Source organism: Lissotriton vulgaris, chromosome 4_1 (genome assembly GCF_964263255.1).
Source record: "Lissotriton vulgaris chromosome 4_1, aLisVul1.2, whole genome shotgun sequence".
Taxonomy (NCBI): Eukaryota; Metazoa; Chordata; class Amphibia; order Caudata; family Salamandridae; genus Lissotriton; species Lissotriton vulgaris.
The window spans coordinates 47351497-47367480 of NC_141691.1; the positions used below are offsets into that span (position 1 = coordinate 47351497).

A 15984-nucleotide genomic window follows, 5' to 3' on the forward strand; every position below is an offset into this window, starting at 1 on the left:
ATTCCCGCAAGATTCACTGAAGGGAATTACCTACTTGGATTCCAGGAGACGCTGTTATCCATCGATATACACCATCTACATCAGGCTTGGTGTTCCGTTGTCTCACTCGTCCATACTTTTACTTTTTGGAAATGGGATTACACCAGCTCCTCTCTAGTCCTCTGGCACCTCCTGTGTAGAACCTCAGACTGCCTGTCAGTCCAACACTTGAAGAAGCAACACGCGTATGAATCCTAACATCTATAGCTAAATCTGCTCACAAACTATGTTCTTTGTGCAGAAGCTCTTGCTTGAATACTTCGATTACATTTTAATTTGTAAACGTCCAGCCCCCCACTTCTTATAGACCTGATACGTTTTGTACAGTATGAATTAAATGTAGTCTGGTTCATTTTAGTATGGTTTGACAGCTATGTTTTGTTTGGTGGCAGCATGTCCCTTCTGTATTTTGTAAAATGAATGCTACTGTGCATTTATGTTAACCCCTCATTGGCGAATAACATACTGGGTACTTGTGGTATGAGAACAGTAACTGTTGAGCAGTAGTGTGGCTGCACGTCATCACAGTGTACAAGATGTCTGTTGTGTAATGAACGGGTGAGACCTTCTGGCTGCTAGTGTGATCCTTGGCATGTTCCTGCGATGTTTTAAACAGCAGTACATCTCCCGCTCCCTGAGCTTCTTCTCTGTTTATGATTAGTGTGATGGCCATTCTGCCTTCCTGCAGATCTCCCCGGACGATGATGCTGTGGTGGCCTTGCTGTGTGAGTGGGCAGTCAGCTGCAAGAGGTCTGGGCACCACAGAGCTATGGTAGTGGCTACGCTGCTGGAGAAGCGGCAGGCTGAGATAGAAGCGGAGGTAAGTGGCCTGCAGGCTCCTGTTTGTTCTACTGCTATAATGTTATACACATTTGTTAACTGCTTTATCCTTGTATGGGCCATTAGCATCTGCACAATTGCAGCACGCTTTACAGGTTGGGATACTTGCTGGTCATAGGAAAATGTGGTCTGTTCAACTTCTATTTGGAAGTGTTCCATATTGAAGAGGACTCGTAATGGATATTGGCCGGCGAAGTTAGAATATACCGTTGTATAGATGACTGTAGAAATGGATTTTCAAGAAGATATTGCTTACACACTCTCTCCCAAAAGCCCATTCTGCTGATGCTATGCACCAGAGATCTCATTTAGAGTGTGGCGTTGTGATTCCCTGTATTAGTTAGGGGTGTGGGTGCCTCCGTCCAAATTAGGGGTTCACAGGCTTTGTCCTTTTGCCTGTTGGCTGAAGCCCTTGAGCTCTAGCCACCTCCTGTATTTGTTCCCCCTTACCCTTGGTGTGAGGGCAAATGAGAGAAGCCAGACTTCCTCCACTCATGGAGATGTGGACTCTGAGCTGGCCCTACTGGAGCACATGGCGACCAACCAGGAGCTCACCAAAACGTGGGTCAGAATGCTTCACTCACTGGTTAAAGCCAGATAATGGATCAGGAGGCTCAGTGGTGTCTTTAAAACGATTACATGAGTGATATGAGCAGGCCCAACGGAGTCTTCCATAAGCATCAACAAACTCCTTCCCTCTGGAGGGAAAAACTGACCGGACTAGTGGGGCCACTGTCCAGTTAACTTCATGGAGTTGAGGAAAGATTGCTTTGTGGAGGAAGTGAATCTGTCCGCTGAGCAGCAAAACCTAGGTTTGAGCCTGGCCACTTTGTCAAGCTGTTGTTGCTGAATTTAGGGTTGAATTCACTGTCTATCCATGCTGTGCACTTGGGAACATCTGACTGGTAGATCAAGATCTTTGGCATGTCCAAAAAGGTCCAGTAGTGTATGAAGACAGATGTGCTCACGGTGCTGGGTGGGCCTATGAATGCCTGAGAGCTCCTGTTGTCCATGGCTACCCAAGGTTTGTTTATGATCAAGGAATAGTCCAAGGACCAGCAGTTGTGCCTCAACATTGTGCGCTTAGCTCATGGACAAAGTATCTCTCTGCTTTTGATTTGAGCAAGTGTAACTGGCATACCTCTGGGGCATCTTGAACCAAAGAGAAGATTCAAAAGATGCCGGAGTACCTCTACAAATGAACATGCATGCATATTCACCCAAGTAATTCCCAGCGTCCTCTTTCGAATAGGATAGACTGGCAGTGTCTTGTACTGGTTCTGCGCACTCATTTCCAGCTAACACAAGCTTGTTCAGGTGGGCACCTACACGTCCCAAAATATCACCTCTGGATCCCATCGGCCTCCATACTGTCCCCTGTCTAATTTTCAGTGAGTTGAAGACACACCTCTTTAAAGAGCAGTACACAGCGTCCAGTATCCAGCTACTTCTCCCATCACTTGTCTGCGTCCTTGTCTTTGACCGTGTGCTATTCTCTGCTGCGTTTTGGTTAGGTTCACACTATACAAATGCCACATACATACATATATGCTGTGTGGGTTGGAGGCATTCTTTCACCTATGTGGATAGCATAGCTTTAAAGGCATTGGAGCAGCTCCTTGAAACTGGTGTTCTTCTGACTTTTCCTGAGCAATTAGACTGGGTCAATCTCATGGCTCCGGGGAAGTTACCTGGCACCCCTGAGTCTCAGCGATGAGGACCAAAGATGTCCTCCCCTCCCCCACTGAGCATTGCAAGGCCTGCTGTACCCACTGGTGGGTTCTGCCTGACTGGGTTCCTAGCCAGAACCTGCAGCCTATTTTTACAGAGACCAATCGGCATTAAAGCACATGGGGCTCCTGACGCCTTTAGGCTGCTTGTGGTGTACTGCTGGTGCTACCTTGGACCTTGTCCACCACTCACCTTAACTCTAAGATTGGGCCTTGAGGTCAATGTGATGTACCTGTTTGCAGAGTCTCCCGTGGAGTAGCGGAGTCTCTCCCAGAATACTGCAGGCACCCAAGAATTGCTGTGAGGCATCCGGACTGCAAAAACCATACACCGGAAAGCACCACTGCACCCTTCACTCCAAGTCCAAGTTGAAGTGGGCCAACAGTGCCAGTGTGGTCCCCCAGGCCAAAAGATACAAAGCCCACCTTGGACATTCCCACTGTGGACTTTTCAGCGCCGCCTGCAGCTTCTTTGTGCAGGCCCCTTCAACCGCGCTTGCTCCCGGTGACAAAAACAGAATGCCTTAGGACACCTCTGTACCCGTCGCCCCTGGGTCCTGGAAAAAAGATTCAAAGGTGCCCCGGTGTCCCTGGACATCACAAGAGTTAAGCCTCCTTGCTGGTTCTGCTCGACTGGACCCCAGGCCAAGCTTGCAGTCTCCTTGTGACCAGCCCGATTCTCCTTGGTAGGGAATGGGGCAACCAACGCTGTAATGCACCTCTGCACCTGAACACCCAAGAGCATCCCTAGTGAGCTGTTGTTGCTGCCTTGGACCTTAACCTGTACTCATCTTAAGTCCAGATGATTAGTCCCGTAAGTCTCTGCTAAGTACCTGGATGCTGCGTGTGTTTTTTCTGCATAGCCTACACGTTCCGCAGAAGATTTTCAATTCCAATTTATAGTATCAAAAATCACTCAAAATTTCACGATGCTGAAAAATACATCTGTGCACCCAGACTACCCAGTGCCTACCGAGGTGATCAGTTAAAGCTGCCTTGGACCTTGCTCCATATTCACCTTCGGTCCTGAGGAAGGGTCCCATACGTTAAGTATCCGTATGCAACATATGTTTTCTCCATAGCTTAACATTGCTGCAAAGTACTGTAATCACGATTGAAAGTATCAAACAGCTGTATACTTCAAACCTGAGTTTTTAAATATTACTTACCTGAACAACTTTTTTCTGTTGCCTAAACATAAAAAATGATACTTGCTATTTGTAAAAATTGGTGTGTATCGCCTTGAGTCGTGTTGTCATTTATCATTGTGTGTATTTGTAAATATCCTACACTCCTCTGTGTTAAACCTAAGGCTCCTCGACCATACCCCCAACAGAGCACTTTGGGATTGCATAGTGTAGGAAGCTGGCTCTGTATATACTGTACCAAAGTCAGGTATAGTGTGCAGAGAGTCCAGTGGGTCCACAAAGGCTTACGGAGGTAAAAGAATATAATACCTTACTCTCTTTTGTGGTCGTGTGGTTGAGCAGTCCAGCTTATCAGAGGACAGTGTTAAGCATTTGTTGTACACACAGAGGCAAGAAATGATGTCACACAGTCACTGAATCCAGACCAAATGTTTGTATAAAAAGTTATTGTTTTATTTCTAGAACCAAGATTTACTTAGTAGCAGGTAAGTTAAACTCATCATACGATGCTACCTTTCAAAAAACAGTGGACACTGGTTTTGTAGGAACATTTAGATGACTTTTGCAGTTGAGAAAACGGTTGGTAAACTGTTCAAAAACATTAGAAATTACTTTTAGATTACTGTTCGATTACTTCGAGATTACTTTTTTTGTTTGGCATGAAACACACTCCTACAAAGTTTAAAGCAACACAGGACAGTGATAAACAGGTAAACTCTTGTGAAGGCACTAAGTTGCAGTAGAAGACAGTTAAACAGAAGAATATTAAGAGAAACCCCACCATTCAATCCTATGGAGAAAACAAAGTTTTAAGTATCCAGGTAAGTAGACGATTTTAGGATTGGAGTTTTGGGGGTGTAGAACCAAGTTTCTCCAAAGTTCAGATTGGCACTCAAATAGCACCACCAGCAACATTAGGGTGGCCGGGTGCAGAGTGCAGTGCGCCAGTGTTAAGCCAATGGAGCTAGGGGGCATCTTGGTTGTAGGCTGCTCACGGGCAGGCCACTAAGTCTCAGGACTCTAGCTCCTGGGGCTGAGGTAAGCGCAAAGGGGGTCCCAGGTTGGCACCAAGGACACCAGGACACAGTCAGTAGGGCACCACAGGGATTGCGTGTGCAGGGGTGTCTTTGTGTCGGATTCTTCTCACTGGTTCCAGTCGCCGTCGGCAGGACCTTTCAGAATGAGGCTGAAGGCATCGAGTAGAAGGTCGGTAGAGGTCGTCCAATGCTAAACACCAGGTCAGTATCGCTGGGGGGAACTCACTGGGGTGTTGAGCCACTCTGACTTGGGCCATGGACTTGGAGTGCAGAGTGTTGAGGACTCGCGGATCCGGCTGGAACTGGAGTCCGCTTTTGAGTTGGTGTTGGACAAATCCGATGTCCATTGGAGATCTGAGGTCTATAGGAAGGCAGGTCAGGTCCCTTGGGTTATTGGAGGCTGCTAGCTGCAGGACACGCCAGGTTCAGCTAGCAGGGCTTTCAGAGCAGGAGACAGGCCGGTAGGGCTGGGGCCAAAGCATTTGTCTTCTTCCTCTTATGCAGCATGGTGCTTCGGTCCCCTTTCTTCTTGTCACGTCAACTCTGAGAAGGCAAGGTTCAGGGGTGCCCTGTTACAGGGGTGGGCATTGGGACCAATGGGTCCCTTCCCTGGAGTGTCTACACCCCCTAAAATGCACTCCCCAGTGGGAGGGCGGCATAGACCTCTTCCTGATTGGATGGGTTCCCTCATCTCCAAGATAGAGGGTACTGAGAGGTGGCCTTCACTTCCCCTCCCCACCCGAGCGGTGGAGTTGGAAAAGGTGGGCACACCTCCCTTCCTGGCTAGGTTTCCTGCTGTTTCTCGTGCCCCTACTGGGGGTCAGAAGCTGTGAGAGCCAGTTGCTGATAGCAGCAAAAGGATTGGGGCAGCTAACAAAGGTGGCTGGCCTTTGAAGCTCCGTCTTTGAGGACCTCTGCCCATCCTTGGGGAGGAGGCATGACAGCCCAGGATGTTCTTTGTTTCCAGATCCAGAGCGCGTTGGGCTGCCTACCCAGGGGTCCAGAAACCTGTCTGTGGTGGCAGATGGCTGAGAGCCAGTCAGGAACCTCACCAGGGTTGCTCATTTTTCAAGGGGCATCTCTGAGATGCTCTTTGAGTGCGGGTTTAATATGCTGGGAAGCTTAATTCCAAACTTCCATGACTTCAGTAAAGCCATCATGGAGCTGTGGAGTTTGTGTTGACAAACTCCCACCTCATGCCTTCAAAATGGCTTCACTGCACGTACAATGCCTGTGAATGGCTCAGACACTGTAGGGGCATATTGCTCTTGCACCCTGCCTTTTGGCCTGTAAGGCCTGTTATATAGGCAACTTACCCATGCCACAGGCAGTGTTGGTGGGTATGGCACACAGGGATGTGTGTCATGTTGACTCCTTAGTTTAGTGTGCACCAAATTACCAATTCTGCATTGGCAGGGTGGGGGTGTTAAGGTGAGGGGTCTCTGAGGGTGGCATAATACTTTCTGCAGCCCTCAGAGGCCATCTCTGGCCACAAGGTCATTGGTACCAGTGACCTTGTACAAGGGACTTACATGTGGCCCAGTGGTGTGCCAATTGTGTGTTCAAAGTAACTGCTTTGAGAAAGAACACTGGTGCTGGTGGCTGGTTAGCAGGATCCAATCACGCACTCCGTCAGGTTGGCATCCGGTATCTTGCAAAAACTTAGGGGATATCCATGCAAAAAGGGGCTTTTTCCTACACAGGACCACTCCTATCCCTAGCTCAGAGTCATCAGTCTGCACAATGAACTGCTTGGAGTAGTCTGGAGTCTTGAGAATTGGTGCATAGCACATTGCATCTTTTAGGGTGTCAAAAGCCTTTTGACCGCTAACTGTCCAGTTTACCTTTTTGGGCATCTTTTTGGAGGTGGGTTCTGTGAGGGGAGTCACGATGGACCCATATCCCTTCACAAACCTCCTGTAGTACCCAGTCAAACCAAGGAATGCCCTGATGTGGGTCTGAGTTGTTGGAGCCTCCCAGTCCAGGATGGCCTGGATCTTGGGTTGTAAGGGTTGTACCTGGCCTCCACCAACAAGGTGGTCCAGGTATACAATTGTGCCCTGCCCTATCTGGCACTTGGATGCCTTGATAGTCAGGCCTGCAGTTTGCAGGGCTTGTAAAAGCTTCCCCAGGTGGACCAGGTGACCCTGCCACGAGGATTACACTACCTGACGAAGTCCTGGTGCCTCCTGAATCAGCCTACCCGCAGCTTTCTTGGAAATAATTGAACATAGTGTTTATGTTAAAATCTAGTGACTAACTTCTCAACACTATAAACCATTATGTGTTAAATCTCTGCTTTAAAAGATACAACATTGTCCAATTTTTGTGTGAGTTAAATAGTTTAAACCGAGTACTACCCATCCAGCCTAGTGTTGGAAGGGTGATTATTTTGGCATGGTTTCCAGTCCTGGGACCTGGAAGTCATTGAGTCCCCTGTGAATTCCTCACTGTATGACCGCAAGTTAGAGGAAAGCGTGAAACCAATGGTGCCATTGACTTAACAATGCCCCTTTCAACCCTGAGCTCCAGGGGGCCCCCTAAAGCACATGCACGGATGGCAGGCCCCTGGGTCTGGAGCTTGGGAGCCCCACTCCATGTACTTTGCAGGAGGGTCCCCCTCAAGTTTCATTATGACACTGAGTGGCACGGCCAAAAAAGGAGAATGCATTAACTAATGCCTTGAAATACTCCCATGCTTAGTAAGGGAGGAGTGAAAATTCGTTGCAGGTGATGCGACGTACAAACTCTCCCAGGAAAGATGTTTTTGAAGTTATTGCTTATGAATGGGGCTCCATGCATTAGTGAACAACTGGGTGCACTTATGTTTTTTAAACCATGCTGCAAAATATAGAATATGCTGGGATTTTTTGGGTTCTTGTTTTGCTTATAATATTAATAAATGTCAAAGTTAAATGTGTGTGTTACATGAGGTGAGATGTATCTGCTGATGAGACTTGTGGAATAAGTGAAGTTTTGCTACATGCAGTGTTTATGAATTCCTGATGAAAAACTATCACTTACAACATAAACGCTTCTCAATGCACTGCTATAATCTGATGTACTAAGATGAAACCGTTTCTGCCTGTTAATGAAATACACATTTTGAATTTTGAAGAGACTTAATCATATTTGTTCATGTTCACTACAAATGAATGTGTTCCTAAAGTTAAGTTAAGCACTGCAGGACACCCTACCTGCTTCCTTTCTTTAACTGGAATTAATCTTTAAATACATGTTTGCTTATCTATTTAACATTGTTTTATTGTTAGTACAGATTTGAGTCAACAGCAGCCGTGTGCTGCCGTAGACACGGAAGGCCCATATTAAGGTCCGGAGGACTGCATGCGGCCCTCGGGCATGGAAGCATACCGGAGAAGCTCTGAAGAATTGGACAAAGGAAAGAGAAAATGTTACTGAGAACACCGATGCCATGAGAAACATCGAAGACCGAGGAGGGGAGCCTTTCCGACCCCAAGGGGGGGACCCTACCATTGAAGACCACTCGGCTGGAGAATGCTGGTGAGAGGGGCAGCTAAGGGACATGGAGAAGATCCCCCTCAAAATGTTGTCACAGCTGACCCCACAAAGTTTCCTAAGGATCACAGTGCCGGAGAATGCGAAGCTGCAACATATTCGTGCCTAAGACTCTCAAGACCGAACTGAAACCGCATCTGACACATCATTCAATGGCTGATATCCACAGGCCTTAAGAATCCCTGAAGGGCCCTGGGCTTCTCACATGAGAACCGAATGTCAAGGAAGCAGAACCAGCACAAGGATGAGAGTCGGACGCTGAAGGCAGCACCATAGATGTTGAGAAAGCAGAATCTACGAAGACGGTGGCAGAGAAGCCGAAAAGGCCAAGCAGCAGTAGGTAACGAAAGTCCCTAAATCCTCGAAAGCCACCGCTGTGTCAGTTTGAAACAGTCGACTGAAGGCCACCACAAACACAGAGCCACACTGGTCCCGACCAGAGGACACCAATGGGGGCAAACCTTTGAGCCAACTTTCGACGCTAGCGGGTGCAAGTGAGGGAGCAAAGGAGAGAACCAAGGAGCTGAAAATCAATGAACCGGCTGCCTCAAAGAGGAAACCCTCCTTGATGACGGATTCTGAACGATCGCTCAAGGTTGAGTGAAAGAGACGCTGGATCGAGGCTGACATTACCGCACTTCCGCAACGGAGGAAGGAGTTTGACGACTGAAAGGTATTCTGCATTCCTTTGAATTCCTCTGAGTCCTTGGAGTTGGGTGACGACCTACCAGACATTGATGTGCCCTCTAAGCTTGACCCGCACGATGAGGAGCAAGAAGATCTCTTTGATTACTAGGAGGATGAATGCATGACGCTGATGAGGCAATGCCAGTTTGGAAGTTCGAAGCAGGATCCCAACGTCGATATCCCCTAGAAGGGGGATGCTGCAGCTACTGCCAGCAGGCAGATGGTCTCTGGTATCACCCTCCGGAGACGCACATGGCTGAAGAACTCTGGATTTAAGGCAGGTGTGCAGGCATTCATCATCAACATGCCTTTTACAGGGGAAGCACTTTTCTGGTCTAGGCACTCCAACAAATAAAGAAAGATAGTGAGACAGTGAAAACCATAGGGGCCTTGTAATTCAGAGTGTCTTTCAGAAGAGGAGACCTCTCCAACTGGAGGTCAACAGGCAGGACCGGTTTTTCAACAGCCCCACAGCAACAGCATGGTTTTAGCCAACGGGCCACACACTAGCCCCCACAACAACAATGGTTGCAGCCGGTTAGGCAGCCCTTCAGCAGGAAACTTAGAGGGGGAGCATAACCCGCAAAAGGGGACCACTATGCAAGTGACGCTATTTGCCCAGAGCTCCACCGCATAGCATGAGCTGGAGAAGGGGGTGGAATATGAGTAGTTCTCTAGGGGTGGAGGTCAGTCACCTCAGACAGTCGGATCTTAAACATAATAAGACACTGTTGTGGTGGTAGAACTCACCAAAACAACTCAACATGTTCCCACAAAGACAAGGCCCTTAAAAGAACAAGAACTTGTACAGTTGCAAAAAAGAAGTTAAAGAACTTTTCAGAAAACGAGGCATAGAGAGAGTCACCCCAATAGAGTCAGGCAGTGGCGTCTACTCAGTGTGCTTCATAGTACCAAAACAAGACTTGATTCGGAGACTTATACTAGATCACAGATACCTAAACAAGTTCTACGAAAATCTCAATGCTACAAGAAGTAATCCCACCTCTAAGGAAGGGGATTACAAGGCAACCCTAGACCTAAAGGACGCCTACCGAGACATACCAATGAACCAGAGGAACAAAAGGCAACTCCGATTCTCCTTGGACAAGGCACACTACCAGTTCTAGGTGCTATTGTGTGGCATTAAATCTGCACCAAAGATGTTGACTAACTGCGTGGCGGCAGTGCAGCTTACCGGAAAAGACAGGGTATACATATCTGCCCATATCTGGACGATTGGCTGGTGAAGACCAACTCGGAATAAAGATGCCACTATAGACGTGTAAACAGTCATCGCCATGCTACTATGCCTCGGGTTCACCTTAACCACGAGAAATAGTCACAGCTCCCAGAGTAGGGGAAGGCTTTCCAGGAGGTGACATTTGTAGGAAGCTGGCTCTGTATATACTATATCAAAATGAGGTATAGTGTGCGCAGAGTCCAGTGGAACCCCAAAGGTAGGCAGAAGCAAAAGTAGATAGCCCCTTACTCTCTAGTTGTTGTAGTGTGGGCGAGCAGTACGACTTTATCAGATGACAGTGTTAAGCATTTGTTGTACACACTCCGTCAGCAAATGATGTCGCACACTCCGACTGAACTCAGACCAATGTCTTTGTTTAAAAAACTTATTTAGTTATATTTATTTTCTACAATCAAGCAAGCCTGGTACAGGTAAGTGCAAATGATACTTTTCAAGACAGGTTGAACAATACAAGCAAGCTAAATGAAAATGACTTTGTTACAGGTTTGTAAATACTTTCAATACAGCGGAAATTACTGTTAGATTACTTTAGATTACTTTTCAGATTACTTGTGTGATATGCCTAGATATCACACTGTGACATTTTCTAGAGAAAAGGTAAGTAAAGCAGTTTTTCAAGTTCTCACACAAAATCAACCCCACAATTAGAACAATTTTCACAAGAAAGCAGTCAATGCCGTCCTGTGGGAGGTAATGAGGTTCTCTGTTTCAAGGTAAGTGGGAGTTCGTTTTCTGGGGTTAGAACCAGGGTTCCCCTGGGTAAAGGATACACTCTCAAAGCAGCCTCAGCTGCACTAGGGCGGCCGGGTGCAGAGTGCTGAGGCCTATTGTTATCCAGTGGGGGTTAGGGGGCCTCCGGTTGGTGGCTGCTGGCGAGCAGGCCACAAGGTTGTAGGAGCCAAGCTCCTGGTGCTATGCTCAGGGCAAAGGAGGATCCGAGTTGGCACCAAAGTACATCTGCAGGGGCGGCTGGGTGCAGGGCGCTTGTTTGGCGTTGGGTGCCCTGTTTTCATTTGGTATTCTCCGGTTGCAACAAAGACTGCAGGCTCGTGGACAAAGATCTACTGGAGGTGACCACTAGTTGGAGAGGTACGTTTGGATGCTCAGGATACTGTTGTTGGGCCAACCAAGGCCATGGGATGTCTAGTGCAGGGGTGTCTTTAGGCTTCTGGTTTTCTTACCATCTCCGTTCGCCGTCAGGGGGATCCTCCAGAAATGGGCTGCAGGCATCAAGTGGAGATTCTAAGCAGGTCAGAGATCACCAGATCTCCGGTCCGGATCGCCTGGGACACCTCTTCTTGGTATTGGGCCACTCGAACTCAGGCCATGGGCGTCTGGTGCAGACTCACAGATGCGGTCCGAGGGGAAGCAGCTAGGTAATACCACGCGGCATTGCTGATTAGGAACATTGTTTCCATCGAGGCTATACCGCCCCCCTAAGAGACCATGATGTGCCATTAAGCACCTACAAATGTTCACCATTGAGCAATACATCCGCCTAAAAAGCCAAGCGTATGTACTCTGAACCACGCATGTACCAAGTAGGAACAGCGTCATCCACTGTAAATATTTTTCGCACTAATAAATTCTTTAATCCTAAATCTAGGTTTTTAGGAGTGGTATTATACAGGGCTGGTCCCTGTATGGTCCTGACGAAACGCTAGGGGTAGCGTGAAACATGTTGACCATATACTGAACCCACCTACATTACTGGTTGGTACACAGTATAAACCCCACTTTTAACATACCGGTCTAGGAGCAGAATAAAACATTGAGGCCTACTAGCACAGTATTTTTAACACTCACACACACATCCACTCCACTCTCTTCACACCACACATAGTCCTTCACCTTAACAGTGCTCCTACGTAGTTCGCAAGTCGTAGCACGCCCCTTTTCGTAGAGAACTGGGATGACCCCAATGATGAAGCATGTCACCGTGAGGAAACTCCGGTGAGTGAGGGGAAAACAAGAAAGAAATTTTTTTTTCTTTCTTTAAGAGCTACACTATTTTAGGTAGCCACTACACAAGACAGGTCCCTGAACCCAGATATTCGTTTCCTTTTCCAGACTCACAGATTTAGCCAGATTCTGTTGGAGAGCAAATCCAGTGCTTACGGGAGACAAAGTCTTGGTTTTGGAAGGCAGGGCAGGTCCTTCGGATTCTTGAGGGCTGCTGGGTACAGGACACACTGGAATTTCGGTGGAGCAGGTTCGAGGTGCGGACAGGCCGGTTAGGCTGGGGCCAACTCGGTGGGCGTCGTCGTCCTCTTAATTCAGCAAGGCGTCTTTGGTCCTTCTTCTCTTCTTCTGGTCTGTTGTCTAAGGAGGCAAGGTTCGGTGTTGCCCTTTAATACTAGATTTAGGGGTGTTACAGATATGTAAAGGTCGGGACCGATAGGTCTCTTCCTTGGGGTGGGTACACCCCCTATTATGCCATCCTTCAGTGGGAGGGGGGCCATATTTTTCTCTTTGGTTGGCTGGGTCCTACCATATTCAAGATGGCGGGGACTGAGAGTTGTGCTTCACCTCGCCTCCCCCACCTGAGGCATGGGGTTGTCAGAGGTGGGCACACTTTCCTTTCTCACTTGGTTTTCCTGCCGATTCTCCTGCCCAAAGTGGGGGTCAGAACTGGTGAGGGCCAGTTGCTGAAGCAGCAAATGGCTGGGGTAGCTCACAAAGGTGGCCAGCCTTTGAAGCTTGCCCCTCGTGGACCCTGTCCATCCTGAGGGAGGAGACTTGTCACCTCATCCCAGGATATGCATTGTTTCAGACCCCTGAGAGCAGCAGGTTTTCGACCCAGGGGTCCAGAAACCTGTCTTGTGGTGGAAGCTGGCTAGCAGCTTCTCAGCCAGGACACTAGTGTTAGGTAGTTTTTCAGGGGGCATCTATTAGATGCCCTCTGAGTGCAGTTTTCCTTAAATCCCACACTGGTATGGGTTTGATGTGCTAAGAAGTTTGATACTAAACTTCCCAGTTTTCAGTAAAGCCATTATGGTGCGGTAGGGTTCATAATAACAAACTCCCAGCACCATATACCCTTAATGGCGTTATGCCAATTCTTAGACATTGTAAGTCAAGTAGACACTGTAGGGGTACAGGGCTCTTGCACCTGTACCTTCAGAACTGGTATAGTGCACCCAGCTAGAGGTGTGGCTGACCTATGCCAGGGCAGTGGGTTGTTGGCATGGCACACAGGGATGTGTGCCATGTCGACTCTACTCTGTGTTCTGCACCAAAACTCACAGCCTGCAATGGCAGTGTGTGTGTGTGTGTAAAGGTACAGGGCCTCTAAAGGTGGCACAATAAGTGCTGCAGCTCTTAGAGGCCTTCCCAGGTAACAGTGCCCTTGGTACCTATGGTACCATTTACAAGGGACTGACATGTGGCTAAAGAGTGCCAATTGTTTTGTGTTTTAATGAAGTTTAGGGAAGGAGCATAGGCCGTGGGTACCGGTGTGGCAGGAACCAGGCCACACTCTGTCAAAGTACATCAACAGTTTGGCAAAAAGTGGGGGTAACCATACAAAAAGAGGGCAGTTTCCTAAGCCACTAGACTCTAGAACAGCACATGCATATCCAGTCCCCAAGAGGGAAACAGCAATAGCAAAAAGCGCTGGTTCCCTGGCGAAGCTGTGTTCAATGCTCGCCAGGTGAGGCCACACGCATTTCGTTCATCTTTTTATTGAATTTACTTTGTTGAACTGCCACTATTTTAATTTGCAATTTGGAGGAATTGTGACAGTGTTTTTAACGTTTCTCTGGGCACTTTGCACTTTAGAGCTCCGATCTCGGGCTCAGCTGGGGTTGATAACTTTCTGACCGGGTGCTAGACTCAGGCCCGCCTACTTAGCAGGCATGCTGACGCGCCCGCGCAGCGGACGTGCGGGCGAGCCCGTACGCGCTCTGGCCGGGCGCAGGGCCCGTTCCCCTGGCTGTTTTTCCCCATACAGAAGGCACTACACTAGTAATGAACTGTATAATAATAACCCTGGAGCCAGGCTATCTCAATGTCCTGGGCTGTCCATGGACAACTTCCATAACAATACAATGGGTCCTAGATGTGCTGGTTGTCGGTTACCTCCTCCGGGCATATTGAATCTGCGAATCAATAGCCAGAGAACCACACAGGATAATACAATGTCTAATGACAACAGATGTCCTTTGAAATGCATTTTATTCAATGCAAGATCGCTTGTAAAGCACACTATGGAATGCGCCCTCCTATTGGAGGAGAACAACGCAAAACTAGCTTTTATCACTGAGACATGGACAGATAGCACTTCTGGTCCAGACCTGGCGAAGGCAACATCGTCGAGCTTTTACTGTTATACACTTGATCGGCCACATAAAAAAGGGGGAGGGCTCACTATTATTTATCACGAGTCTCTCACCCCCAGCTGTGTCCCAGTTTCTAATCAGGTGTGTGAGGCCTTAGTTTTCAACATATATGCGGCAACTTATAAACCTTTTAAAGGTGCACTTATTTAAAGGCGTCCTGGTTCCAAAGGCGGGTTTTTGGACTCCCTAGGGTCGTTGTTAGAAGAAGGGCTGTACCTAGAGTCCTTCACAATGTTGGGAGACTTCAATTACCCTTTAGAAAACCTTAGTGATCCTGATACGTCCAGACTCTAACAAATCATGGGTATAGGTGGCCTCAAACAACTGGTGATGCATCCTACACATGAAAAGGGTCACACCTAAGATAGTATATTTTCTAACAACACCGACTTAGCCAGTATTTCAGTTCTCCCGATTCCGTGGTCTGATCACTGCACAATTAACCCCTTGGCTGCTAAGGGGTTTTCCCGCTGTGCGCTGGAAAGTAAGATACACCATTGTTCATGACCAGGTCAACTCGTCATAAGCACAGCTCCACTGTGTCTCATGACGAGCTGACCTTGTCATGAGCATGGAAGAGGTTAAGTTTGAAGTAAATAGCTTTCAAGCTCACACCTATGATCTGAGACAGACACAAAGATTATAACCAGAGCATGGGGCAAACTGAATGTTAAAAGTGTTGAAAATGTTCTTGAAAACTCACTATATCAGCTCCCGCTGGATGTGGAGGCGGCAACAATTCTTTATAATAAATGACTCTCACATGCATGTCTTCAGTTAGATCCCCTTATCAAATGGACACCTAAACACGTTTTTCCCTCTGCTCCCTGGTACTCTGAAAAGCTAAAGGCTAAGAAACTGGTAGGCAAATACGCTGAAAGAAAAAGGCGTAAACATTATGCAGAGTCCGACAAGGAAAAACTTGTATTTCTAGCTGCAAGCAATCTCTTCTGGAAGCAAAGAAAGAGTACTTTTCATTACAAAAAGCCAAGGCGTAATCTAACTCAAAAGAACTTTTTAAAACTGTGACTATACTATCCAGCCCCAATATCCCTAAGAAACAGGGTGATCATGAATTCTGCAACAAAATAGCAGAATTCTTCAGACTGAAAATTTAAACCATATTTTCATCTCCTATTGGTTTGATTAATATAAACCAGTCCGTTTCCGATTCCAACATAAAGGAACTGGAAACATTATGTCCCCTGATGATGCCACTGGAAAATGTTATTCTCCTGGAGAGGTCAGATACTATGAAATTGCTGAATAGTATGAAATCTGGTGCTCCTAATTACCCTTGTCCATTCTGGATTATTAAGCAAATCCCCTATATAATTGGAAAACCGCTCTTACTCCATTGCTTAA

At 47.4% G+C, this 15984-nt stretch overlaps 1 protein-coding gene across 7 annotated transcripts in view; it reads left to right on the forward strand.

Moving 5' to 3' along the window:
- MED12 (mediator complex subunit 12) overlaps positions 1 to 15984 on the forward strand; it is an 820436-nt gene that overhangs the window by 190335 nt on the left and 614117 nt on the right. For 5 of the 7 annotated variants that reach the window (XM_086918278.1, XM_086918283.1, XM_086918279.1 and 2 more), the window contains exon 11: positions 701 to 859. In XM_086918278.1, coding sequence (XP_086774404.1) covers positions 701 to 859 — 159 coding nt within the window. The remainder of the gene's footprint in view (positions 1 to 700; positions 860 to 15984) is intronic. The other 2 variants (XM_086918281.1, XM_086918282.1) reach the window with 1 other exon arrangement.